We start from the raw sequence: 13,417 nt of genomic DNA, 5'->3' as shown, positions 1-13,417 counted from the left end.
TCAGAGTCTGATCAGTATAGGTACTTTTGTACTTTTGATTTTGTACAGTCATGGCTTTTCTTTTCTGTCTTTCTTTCGGTCGAAAGCCATGTACTGTTCTGTAGATGATTGTTTTGAGGAAATGAAATCGGATAGATGTTTTGTTCCGCTGCATTTGATGATACATAGTAGCTCTGTGTTTGTTAGTCTGTGTGAATTAATTATTTGGAAGATTCAGTTCCGAACCAAATTCCAAAGCTAGATCCTGGTTAGTGCAGCTCCGTCGCGATCCAGCACGGGCGGGATCCGTCTCGTCTCGGGTCGGGTCGTGACAAGCTTTTTTGGTATCAGAGCAATGGTTTTGGAATTTGAGAATTTTGTGAAACAGAGCTATAGGAAGTGATCAGTAAGTCTGTCTGGGGGGTAATTTTGATTTGTTTGGCTTTTTATTTTGTTGTTTTTGTGATAGTTTTCCGGATTTTTTCTGGATTTTCTGTATGGATCAGCCAGACCCAGACATGACAGATGGTCAGAGTGCCGATCAGGCAGCACCAGTGGGGAGTACAGCCCCAGTGGTCGGTGCTGATACGCTTTCTCAGTTTGCTTCGCTGGTTGCTCAGATGATGAGCGAGACTCAGAGTAGAGCTTCTACTGTCAGATCTGATGACCTGGATAGACATTTGCAGTTGTTTTTGAGGTTGAAACCTCCGAGGTTTGAGGGCGCTGTTGAGCCCAGAGCTGCTGAAGAGTGGCTGAGGAGAGTGGAGAAGACCTTTGACGGGATGCAGTGTCCGTCAGACAGGAAGGTACCGTTAGCAGTTTTTCTGTTAGACGGAGAGGCTGAGCACTGGTGGGACGGCCAGCAGGCAGCCAGATTTCAGGGCAGACTGAACTCTTTGATTACTTGGGAAGAGTTCACTGAGGTATTCCGAGATTGGTTTGTTCCCCCTTCTGCACGACAGCAGATGCAGGAGAACTTTCTGAGGCTTGTTCAGGGGAGCAAGACGGTGATGCAGTACGAGGCTGAGTTTACTGCATTAGCCAGGTACGCTCCGCAGCTGGTTAGCACTTCTGCTGAGAGATGTTACAGATTTCTGAGGGGATTCACAATTTCGTACAGAACAGAACAGATACAGAAAATAGTACAGATACATATAGCTAAATGCCCTGACACTGACGGAATCTCTATGGATTCCGGCCCCTTATGCCTCCCTTCCCAGACACTGACTGAATCTCATAGGATTCAGGCCCCTTATGTCTCCCTTTGTGCTCACGATGATTATTTTGAGGAAATGAAAAGATAGATGTTTTGTTCCGCTGCATTTGATGTTTTTAGTAGCTCTGTTGTTCTGTGTGCTTCTGTTGAGTTAAGAATTTGAAAGATCAGTTCAGTAACCTAATCCAAAGCCAGATCCTGGTTAAGAAAGGTCTCTCGTCGCGATCCGGCTCGGGCAGGATCCGTCCCCGTCGGGTCGGGTCGTGACAGTTTAGCACATTCATATTAGAGAGGGAGTTTTTTAAGGGGAGCATATACACCACCCTTTTTCTGAGAAAAGTAGGAGATGAGTTACTCATTATTTATATCCATGTTGATGATATATTTTTTGGATCTTCTAATAAAAAGTAATGTGATGATTTTCTTAAAATAATGAGTAAAGAATTTGAGATGAGTATGATGAGAGAATTGTCCTACTTTTTGAGATTTAGTATAAAACAATTGGATAATGAAACCTTCCTTAATCAATCAAAGTACATTAATTACATCTTAAAAAAATATGAAATGGATGAAGCAAAGCCAATAAATACTACCATGAGCTCCAGTGTTTAGTTAGATAAGGACTTAAATGAAAATTTCTTTGATAAAAAGAAGTGTAAAGGAATGATTGGATCTCTTATTTACTTGACTGCTAGCCGACCTAATATAGTGTTAAGTGTTTATCTCTGTGCTAGGTTTCAAAATGGTCCTTAAGAATCCCACCAGACTGCAGTTAAGAGAATTCTTAGATATCTCTTAGATACCTACAACTTAAGATTCTGGTATCCTAGGAACAATACTCTTTTAAAATTATTGGATATTCTAATTCTAATTTTTTAGGTTGTAGGGTGGATAAAAAGAGCACTTTTTCAACTTATCAATTCATAGGACTATCCTTAGTCTCTTGGTCCAGTAGAAAGTAAAACTCTATTGCACTTTCCACTACAGAAGCTAAGTACATTGCCTTAGGAAGTTGTATGGCCCAAGTCCTTTGGTTGAAGCAATAAATTTTGGATTTAGGATTACATGTTGGTACAATTAAAATTATATGTGATAACACCAGTGCCATCTGCATCTCTAAAAATTATATCCAAAATTTAAGGACCAAACACATTGACATAAGGCATTAGATTATTAGGGACCATGTTACTAAAGGAGAAATTGAGTTACACCATGTAGCAACTAAAAACATACTAGCTGACATTTTTAGTAAACCACTAGCATTTGAGATATTCAGCATCTTGAGGACTAGATTGGATGTGATTGACATAAATATATGAACTTGATGATTACTGAACTATGAACATTATTTTTTATGATTTTTCTTTAATTTTTTATTTTTTGATCTTTCTTTGTTGTTGTTTTCTGATCTTTCTTTTATTTTTGTCATTTATTATATTATTGCATAGATTGCTAATTTTTGTGTATTTGTTATTATTTTCCATATTTTCATTTCTTATGGCTTTATTTTTTCATTCAATTTTTTTTCTTTCATTCGGTCATTGTTGAAATGATATTTTATGCTTTTTTTTATTTTTTAAAATTTGTATTCAATTATTTACATCTCTAAATTAATTAAAGGAAGAAACACAATTGATTGTTTCCTTTCTTGTAACTCCTTTTAGTAGTATAATTTTATTTTCGAAATAAAAGTCTAAGTTAAATTAATAAATGGACTTTACAATATAGATCTATCTTATTATAGTAATCTATGTTATTAAAATAATGTTTAAAGTCATTAAATCACTTTTAAACTTTCTTAATCTTGTTGATTGCATTTATCATATGACTTTGATTCTTCTTTGTGGTTTACTCTTCCTTATACTAGAGAGTAAGTTTTTCTTCTCTAACATCTGGAAGATATTCTCACAATTGAGAGTATTTAAAAGTTTCAAAAGGGAGCTAGCTTTTAAAAATGACAAGAGGGATAAAATGTGACCAAAAGGAAAAACTAAAAAGATGTGCAATGACTGCCAAAAAAATTGAAAGATACACAAAGTGTGTAAGAAATCAAAAGATGCGCAAAGTGCGCCAACTAATTGATAAGAGGCACAAAATGAACCCATAAGAAAGCATGCTTCATTCTCTTTCAAACCTTTAAATCTTAGAAGAATTCATGTGTCACTTGATATTTTGAAAGACTTGATTTTGAAAGCCATGATTGTGATGAATTACTTTGCTATGTTATTCTATAAAATATTTTTCTTAAATGAGGTCTTAAACAGATCACTTTTTCTTATCCAATCATTTTTTCTGAATTAGATATTTTTTTTAAAGATAGTTTTCCCTATAAAAAGTCTGAGCTGGGGTTAATAGGATTGGTTTTTTTGCCATTTTTTAGATTTCATTGATGTTAACTCAATTTTTAAAAAATTTTAAATCAATCACATGAAAAAATTTTCATATTCTTTCTTTGATAAAAAAACTTTTTTTTTGATCTTTTTGTTATTTTTATCATCTTTTTGTTATTATTTATTTGATATTTCTTAATTTTTTATATTTTGGGGCCTCCTATGATCACCTCCTTCCATATTCAAAATCTTTAAATTTTTATCACATCATCCTGGATGATATTCATATCATCCTAAACGATATTATCAAATCATCCTTCATCATCAATCTAACAACTGATCTGTCTCAATCATTTGAGATCATCATAGATGATCCATATCATCCTGAATGATTTGATCAAAACCTGCTCAATTATTTGTGATCATCCTAGACGATTAACCTATTCATCTTAGATGATCCATATGGAAAAAATGGGTACATGTTTTAAATTTGGCATGTAGGATCTATTAATGTCGATCTTCCTGAACAATCCACCTAATCATTCTAGATGATCCTATCATCAACTGACATCTGGCATGACTCCTCAGGATGATCACCTGAGTCTAATCATCCTGGATAATGTCTGATCATCCTAGATAATAGGACCACCTTTTTAACCATTCATTATGGATGCCTTAAATTTGCTAGATTGTCATGGATGATATAGCGATCATCCTAGACAATACTGACGATTCTTTATAAATAATAGATTTCAAAGAGTTTTCTCACCCTCGCAACCTCAATTTCCTCTTTACACTCACTCATACTCTAAACTTCTTATCAATGGAAAGTAGAAAATGCTCAAGGATGGTGATCGGTTGTTCCTCGAGGGTGTCTGTCAACCCTCACCTCACTGAGGCAGGTGACTAAGCTAGCTATCTATGATACAAAACTATTAGGATCACTCTTTTAAGGACCATAATGTTGCAGATCAATGTTTTATGATTTTAATGATAGCAAACATTTTTATTTTTATACGACTTCCTTATATACTGACATTTCAGGTTGACACGATCGGACTATAATTTGGAATCAGCTCAAGATTGGGTAGACTAGGTATGAGTAAGTTTGAACCCTTTTTCCTTTCTTGAGTCTATTGTATTTGTTGTGGCTCATGATGCTTCGTAATGTATAAGAGTTTCTAACTGTTCCCTAGAGTTTCCTTTTTTTGGTAACATCATCCTGGATGACATTTATATCGGCTGGGACGATCTGTTCGAAAGCAAAAACCCTAATTAGGGCATCCTCATTAAAGTAGCCGTCTTTATGAAAAACACATCGTCCTGGACAATTTCATATCGGCCAGGATGATAGGCTCAATTTAGAAAGAATCTGCTGCCATATCTACTTAGGAAATTCTTATTTTTTGATATCGACCTCGTGGATCGGCCTGGCCTATAAAATATCGGCCAAGACGATTTAGGACAATTTTTCCAAAATTTCTCTGGCAATTTTGGAAAGCAATTAATGGTGATTTTGTCCGGGCCGATCGTAAGATCGTCCGGGATGATTAGACATCATCCAGCTTCATTTCAGGGCGATATTCAGGACAATTTTCCTCATATTTGAACTAATCGTCTAGAACGATATGTCTATCATCCTGGACGATAATGTCAGCAACTTGTATTAATGAGCTTATTTTTAGCTCTTCTATTTAAGCTATGACAAGGAACTTTGTAAGTGTCTTTGGAAGCCATTGTAGCTTCATTCTTGTGGGAGAAACTTGAAGAGAGAGCTTGAAAGGGAGAGAGGAAAGGGTGGAGTTTGAGGGGAGAAGATCCTGTGAGGGGGGGAACTCAAGGGAGTGTGGAGGGGATTCCACACGGTTGCTCCGGCAAACTCGCACCTTAGTACCATCGGATTCAAGGCTTGTCTCGAGGTAAGTTCACCAAAGAAGAAGATCTCCTTGGTGTCAAAGGACCCGGCGACTCCGCCGCACCGGGGAAGGTGGAAGTGATTTGGTAAAGGCTTCTCCGCCTAGCTATGGGGGCTAAAGGAGCATCACAATTTTAGTGCAATACTTGGAGGGTGCCTCCAAGGAGTGGACGTAGGTCAAGGTTTGACCGAACCACTATAAATCAGGTGTGTTCTTTCTTTATTACTTTCGCACTTTAATTTCCACATTATTGATTTTCTATGTGGTGATATTGGTTTTAGTTTGAGTTTTGGTTTAAAGATTCTTTTTTTTTTTAATTCACTTCTCTCTTTGTTTGTCTTGGGCCAGTTCATAAGAGCTTAACATCCCTAACAAACTTTCAAGTGTTATCAGAGCGGGATTCATAAAATAAGAATTTAAAAGCTTTTAAATTTTGATCCATGGCTAATTTTTCTAATCGTAATATAGCGGAAGGATATTCAATCACCAGACCTCATTTATTTGAAAATATGTCATTTGATTTTTGGAAAACTCGCATGTTTATTTTCTTGCAATCGATTGATTTTTGCATTGGAATATGATTTTAACTAGTTATTCATCACTGTCACGTATTATTAATGGAGTTAAAACAAATATTCCTTTTAATCAATGGAATAAGGAAGAACAACTGAATGCTCAACTGAATGCAAAATCTTTAAATTACTTTTTCTATGCTTTAAAATATGAGGATTTCATGTTAATATCCACTTGTACTACTAGTAAGGAAGTTTGGGATAAACTACATACCATATACGAAGGCACGAATGAAATCAAGCAATCCAAGTTGAATTTGTTAATGCATGATTTTGAATTTTTTTCCATGAAACCGTATGAAACGGTCTTAGACATGTATACCAGATTCATTCAAATTATAAACTCATTGCATGATTTAGGAAAAGAATTTTCAAATTTTGAAAAAGTTAACAAATTTCTTCGTTGTCTACTGGATAAGTTTAATGCCAAAGTAGTTGCTATTTGTGAATCAAAAGATTTGAATGATTATTCTATTGATAATTTGATTAGCTCACTCATTGCCTACGAGCAAGGTTTGGGTCAAAGACTTTTGGATGCAGGTGAAATGATTGTTTTAAAAACTAAAGATATAGAAAGAGATAGCTTAGTTGGTGACGAATGCAATAACTTGACAAGCAAATCACAAAGCTCACCAAAGCATAAGAAAAAGTTGAAAAAAGGTAAAAGTGGTAAGGATGTCCATATTTCTTCTGACGTTATTTGCTTTCGAGGCAGGAACCCTAGACATATGAAAAATCAGTGCCCTAATTTAAGAATTCTTCCTACAAAAGAAAAGGGCAAGGCGAAGCAAAAATTTGAACTGGGGAAATAATGAAAGGCAAAAAATCTCAAGGGCAGATCTGGTCTTTGAAGCATCGGACCAGGAGAGAGATAATGGTTAAAATCCTTTCGTGTTTTTGTTGTGTTTTTGTTTTTATGTTTTACATTTTTTATTTTGTGTTTTAGTTTTGTTTATTCTTTGAAATTTTTGTTTTCGTTGAAGTTTTTCTCTTATCAACACACACATTCACTTTTCTAAAAATGAGAAATCTACTTCCTATTTTTTATTGAAATCTTTGGTAAGTTGTGTTTGACTTCTCTAAAACAGTCAGAGGAAGGGAACACATAATTTTTTTTTCTCTCTCTTCTTAAAAAGAGTATTTTACTTTTGATTCAAAATCTTCATCATATTTTAAATTAGATTTTGAAACTAATTTTTTTTATTTCCCTACATTATTTCTATCGCATAGAAATCTTTTCCAAGATTGTTGAATCCACCATAAAATTTTCTTAATCAAGTTGTTCGTGTTGTCAATAATTTGGGTTTACTTTGGTTTTGAAAATATAAGAAAGAAAGCACATTTTTTTGAAAATAATTTTTTAAAAAAATGGCCAATGATGCCAAACCAAAAGATGCGCAATGACGCCAAATAAAAAAAAATTACACAAAGTGTATTAAAATCAAAAGATGCTCAAAGAGTCATTCAAGTGATAAACGACATAAAATGAGCCCACAAAATATATATATATATATGTGCTTATTTTTTCTTATATTACTAAAAACTTAAGAAGATCCTTGATATGTTCGAAACTTGTGCTTGAAAATTTTGGTTTCTGATTCAACAATTCGTGCATTGATCTTCTCTTAGATATGTTTTATTATAGGAGTTTTTAAAAAAGTTAATGTTTCTTTTTCCCGTTTATTTCTTAATTTGGATATTGAATTAAAAAGTTTTTTTAGCCTTTAAAAGAACTTGAGCGTGGATTAACAATTTATGAATTTCTTACTTTTTCTGGATTATGCGTTGTCAATCCAATTCTACTAAGTTTTTGATTAAAACCAAGCGATAACTTTCTCATTTTAAGAATATTTGTTTTTTCACTAGATCAGGGAATGTTTTTATCTCTTGTTCATTTTGTTTTTTATTTTTGCTTCCTCTCTTTTTGATAATGTCAAAGGGGGAGAACGTAATGTTGAATTTGTATCCTTTTTTTCTTTTCAAAAAATTTAAAACAACAAAAATATAATTTTCTCTCATATTTTTTGAAAGGGTTTATTCTAGTGAGGGGGAGATTAGGAGATATTACTTTTTTGAAAATTCAAATTGAATTGTTTGCCATCATCAAAACGGGGGAGATTATTGCGGATCAATGGTTTATGATTTGGATGATAGCAAACATTTTTATTTCTCTACGACTGTCTTATGTACTAACATTTCAGGTACACACAATCGGTCTACAATTTGGAATCAGCTCAAGATTGGGTAGACTAGGTCTGAGTCAGTTTGTACCCTTTTTCCTTTCTTGAGTCTATTATTTTTATTGTGGCTCCTGATTCTTTGTAATGTATAAGAGTTTCTGACTATTCCCTAGAGTTTGTTATTTTTGGTAACATCGTCCTGGACGATATTTATATCGATTGGGATGATCTGTTTAAAAGCAGAAACCCTAATTAGGACATCCTCATTAAAGCAACCGTCATTATGCAAAACACATTGTCCTGGACGATTTTGTATCGGCCAGGATGATAGGCTCAATTCAGAAAGAATCTGCTGCCATATCTACTTAGAAAATTCTTATTTTTGGATATCGACCTGGTGGATGCGCCTGGACTATAAAATATCGGCTAGGACGATCCAGGACAATTTTTCTAAAATTTCTCTAGCAATTTTGGAAAGCAATTAATGGTGATTTCATCCAGGCCGATCGCAAGATCGTCCGAGATGATTAGACATCGTCCAGTTTCATATCAGGGCGATATTCAGGATGATTTTCCTCATATTTGAACTAATCGGCCAGGACGATATGTCTATAGTCCTGGATGATAATGTTGGTAACTTGCATTAATGAGCTCGTTTTTAGCACTTCTATTTAAGCTATGACAAGGCACTTTGGAAGTGTCTTTGGCAGCCATTGTAGCTTCATTCTTGTGGGGGAAACTTGAAGAGAGAGCTTGAAAGGGAGAGAGGAAAGGGTGGAGTTTGAGAGGGAGAAGATCCTGTGAGGGGGGAACTCAAGGGAGTGTGGAGGGGATTCCACACGGTTTCTCCGGCGAACTCGCACCTTAGTACCATCAGATTCAAGGCTAGTCTCGAGGTAAGTTCACCAAAGAAGAAGATCTCCTTGGTGTCAAAGGACCCGGCGACTCCGCCACACCGGGGAAGGTGTAAGTGATTTTGTTAGGGCTTCTCCGCCTAGCTGTGGGGGCTAAAGGAGAGTCACGATTTTATTGAAATACTTGGAGGGTGCCTCCAAGGAGTGGACGTAGGTCAAGGTTTGACCGAACGACTATAAATCCGGTGTGTTCTTTCTTTATTACTTTCGCACTTTAATTTCCGCATTGTTGATTTTCTATGTGGTAATATTGGTTTTAGTTTGAGTTTTGGTTTAAAGATTTTTTTTTTCGAATTCAGTTCTCTCTTTATTTTCCTTGGGCCAGTTCATAAGAGCTTAACATCCCCAATAAACTTTCACATCAATCTTCAAATACTCATATACCTTGTACTAGACCTTTTCACTCATACCTCTCTCACCTTTATTTTGACACTAATCTCCCCATTCAATTTTGAACTCTTTTATGTGTTGTTCGCTAGCCTTAGGTTAAATACTACCTATACTACCTTATAATCCTATGTCAACAGACATCTAGTAGAAATTTCATTTTAAGATTTCCACAAACTCCTCCAGCTTTCTACTAATTGAGATAAGATTCATACCCTATCTTCATATCCTAATTTTGATTGGGCTCCTGTCAACCATATACTAAGAAACATAAATGTCTCCAACCATATTATAGCCTCGATCACCATAGTCAAATATGTTAGGAAAGTCCAACATGTCCTTCACACCTCAGTAATCCCAAAGGATGGTGACCGAATCCACATCACTCTCCGACTCTTAATCACCACCTTTTATATCATCACCCATAGGGAGTTTAATTCCACTAACCTTCTCTTTCGCTACATCGATCACTTAACCAGTATTAGGGATATATTACATAGAAGAAGACCTAACCTTGCTTTAAGACACCTCATTATTTTTATCTTGGAAACAAAATATAATATTCAATATCAAGCCCACCAAATTTTCCGCATCCCTACTACACCAACAGTTCCTTCCATATTCCTTACAATACTCATCTCCACTCAGGGCACGCGGAGGCTGAGGGAGCTGAGTAGGAAAATGCTCCTGCACTTGTTGCTGCACTAATTCTGATTTGCCATCACTCACAACTAGAATAGATGGTGGAGTGGTTCAGCTAATGGGAGGCTTGGTTCAACTCTTACGTTGATGCATAGGAGAAATAGCATGCGATGGATGTTTCTAGATTTGATGCATAAGTGGCACGCCAGCAGTAGAACGACCAGGATATTACCTAGTTTGGGGAGCAGTTTACTTCCACTATTAATCTTTTTCATCTACCACCACCTCCTCCTTCGCCTGATTTGGGTCCCTCATACTTGTAGTTTATTTTGATTATTTTTATACCATAGTTAGTTTCTAAGTTATTTTTTTCTCCATTTTGCTTTTTTATGATGTCAAAAGGGGGAGTAATGTTAGTCTAAGTGTGTTAGTGCTATTTTATTATATTATTATTTTTATTTGTACTCTGTTGTTCATTATTTGTACCATCTACTTATTTTTAGTAACATTTATAATGCTTTGTTTATGCTATTCCATTTTACTTTATGCTTCATTAATATGCTTGAATTAAATTTTCTAACAAATGTTTACCATCATCAAAAAGTGAGAGATTGTTTTGAACATTTACTCAAGGATTATCAATTTTATGATAACAAACATTTTTTATATTCCTATTTTTTTTTATAATGGTTATTATTGCATATATGTTTTGGTTGTCTGACCTACAAACATTTTAGGTCAACAAGGTCAATTGCAATTTAAGCCAGTTATAGTGTGGTATGCTGTGGATCATGCACCTTAGGTCTCCACATCCAATGTTTACTATGGTGAACTGTGCAAATGTGTGAGATGTGTCCTAGCATGCCACATTAAAAACATCTAACTCCAAGAAAAGGATTTCTTAAATGGTTTGAGTTATAATGCCTCTTCCTAGGTTTTGGCTTTTGATCAAGTGTGGGTGTCATCCGAGTTTTCTTACATGTATCCAATTCATTTTGAATTCTCAAGTTAGTACTTTTTAAGACCTCATTCTCAATCCTCAAATTCTTCTCTATCTCTTTCGATTTCATAAATTAAAATCAAGTGAGGTGTGTGAAGTTTTTAGTGAATCATGCTCTTCAATTAATTCATAAGGCTTTTTATTTAACTCATCAAATTCATCAAGTAGATTCATTCGATTTGAATTAATTGTTGAGTGATCTTTAGTCAAAATTCCATGCTCTTTTTGTAAATTCAAAAATTCCAATTTCAAGCTAGTAAGTGTTTTCTTAAGTTTCTTATATGATACTTGAATTTTTTAGAAACTTAAAGGAGTTGATCATAGGAAAGTTCATATACCTCTACTTGATCAAGATGGTCGTCTGCCATTAAGCACAAGTTTGCTGTTTCATCTTTAGGTTCAATCTCTGATGAATCAGATGCAGAATCCACCCAAAACGCCTTTTGAAGTCTCTTTTTGTCCTTCCTGAGCTTGGGTTTTTCCTCACCCTTTTCTTTGCTTGTGTGATCTTTAAGTGTAGGTCAATCCGCTCTGACATGTCCAGGCCTCCTACATTCAAAACAAACAACATAAGAAGATCCTTTAAAATATTTTTTATCCTTACCATTTCTCCAATTTTGATGATGCTTGTGCTTCTTCCTTAGAAAGTTTTAGAACTACCTTGTGATTAAGGCAATGTCATCGCTCTCAAACCCAAAAGAATTAGAATTTGTGTTGTTGGCCTTCAATGCCACAGTTTTCTTTATAGGCAATGAGTGAGCCAAGTAAGTTATCAATTGAGTATGTGTTTAAATCCTTAGTTTCAGGGATTGCAGTGATTTTAGCATCAAAAGATGAAGGCAAGCATCTCAAAATCTTGTTCACTTTTTCAAAGTTTGAAAGTTTTCTTCCTAAGGCATGCAAAGAAGTTACAATTTGAGTGAACCTTGTATACATATCAAAAATTATTTCAGAAGGTTTCATACGAAAATGTTCGTAGTCATGCAAGAGAATATTCAAACGAGATTATTTTACTTCATTGGTTCCTTCATAAGTAATGCACAACCTATCCCAAATTTCTTTTCCAGTAGAGCAAGTAGAAACATGCATGTAATCCTCAAACTTTAAAGCACAGACAAAATAGTTCAAACACTTCGCATTCAATTGAGCTAACTCTCTTTCATTAAAAGTCCATTATGTTGTAAATCTAATTTCATGGCTTATGTTTTGATGATTGTCAAACACTATTTTTCTTGGACTGCTTGTTGCTTCTAACTTTTAAGGAATCGAAGATCGGACGATAAAGAAGAAGCCAGTTCAGGATTGCGTAGGTTTAGGGTTGAGTTAGTCTGTACTTTTGTTTTTCTCACTTTTTGAGTCTCTTGTAATGGTCAAAAAGACTGAAACTAAGTAACCCTACACACACACACTTGAGAGATTTAGAATCTCTGTTTTTGCTCACATCGGCCAAGCCGATCCCTTGGATCGTACTGGACGATCGAGTTCAAAACAGAGACTCTAATCAGGATTCTTAATTAGGGAAGCCGTCATTAATATATCGGCCTGAACGATACATGTATCGGCCAGGACGATTAGCTCAAAATAGAAAGAAGTTGCCGCCATAGAAAATTAAGGTATACTGTATTTTTAAATTATCAGTCTGGACGTTTATTTATCGGCCTGGGAGATATTCACAAATTATGCCTTAATTAATCAGGAAATCAAGGGAGTAATTAAGGATGATTGATACAATCATATCGTCCTGGACGATCGCAGAATCGACCAGGACGATCCAGTCAAAAATCTTAAGTTATTTCAGGATGATAAATATCAGCCAGATCGTATCCAGGGCTATTGTCAGGATGATTTTCCCATAATTTGAACTGATCGGCCAGGACGATCGTGAGATCGGCCTGGATGATCAAGCCAATTTTCAATCGTCTAGCTTTGCATCCAGGGCGATGATCTGGCCGATCTTCTGAGTTTTGTACTGATCGGCCAGACCGATGTCCATATCGGCCTGGACGATAAAGTTGGCAACTTGCAATTAATGAGCTCCTTTGAAGCTCTTCTATTTAAGAGCTCTTGTTCTACGTTTTTTAGAACCTTTGGCTGCTGCCTTGACCTGAGAAGACATTGAGGAGAGAAAGAGAGAGAGGGATAGAGAGAGGATCTTGTGAGGGGATTCACAAGTGTTGCTTCAAGGATCACTCTGCTTGTTGTTCGTATGGAGTTTCTCATCCGTGGAAGGGTCGGTAGAGGTAAGGAGTTAGCTTTTGGTTGTGGTTCTCTGCCAGCTTCA

At 35.6% G+C, this 13,417-nt stretch overlaps 1 protein-coding gene across 1 annotated transcript in view; it reads left to right on the top strand.

Moving 5' to 3' along the window:
• The first annotated feature begins 497 nt into the window (after positions 1-497).
• Positions 498-13,417, top strand: part of LOC114578950 — a 112,703-nt gene continuing 99,783 nt past the window's right edge. The window contains exon 1 of the mRNA XM_028692575.1: positions 498-1,024. Coding sequence (XP_028548408.1) covers positions 498-1,024 — 527 coding nt within the window. The remainder of the gene's footprint in view (positions 1,025-13,417) is intronic.

The sequence above is a fragment of the Dendrobium catenatum genome, unplaced genomic scaffold (genome assembly GCF_001605985.2).
Source record: "Dendrobium catenatum unplaced genomic scaffold, ASM160598v2 original_scaffold_232749, whole genome shotgun sequence".
Classification (NCBI taxonomy): Eukaryota; Viridiplantae; Streptophyta; class Magnoliopsida; order Asparagales; family Orchidaceae; genus Dendrobium; species Dendrobium catenatum.
This window is presented reverse-complemented; position numbering and strand designations above follow the sequence as displayed.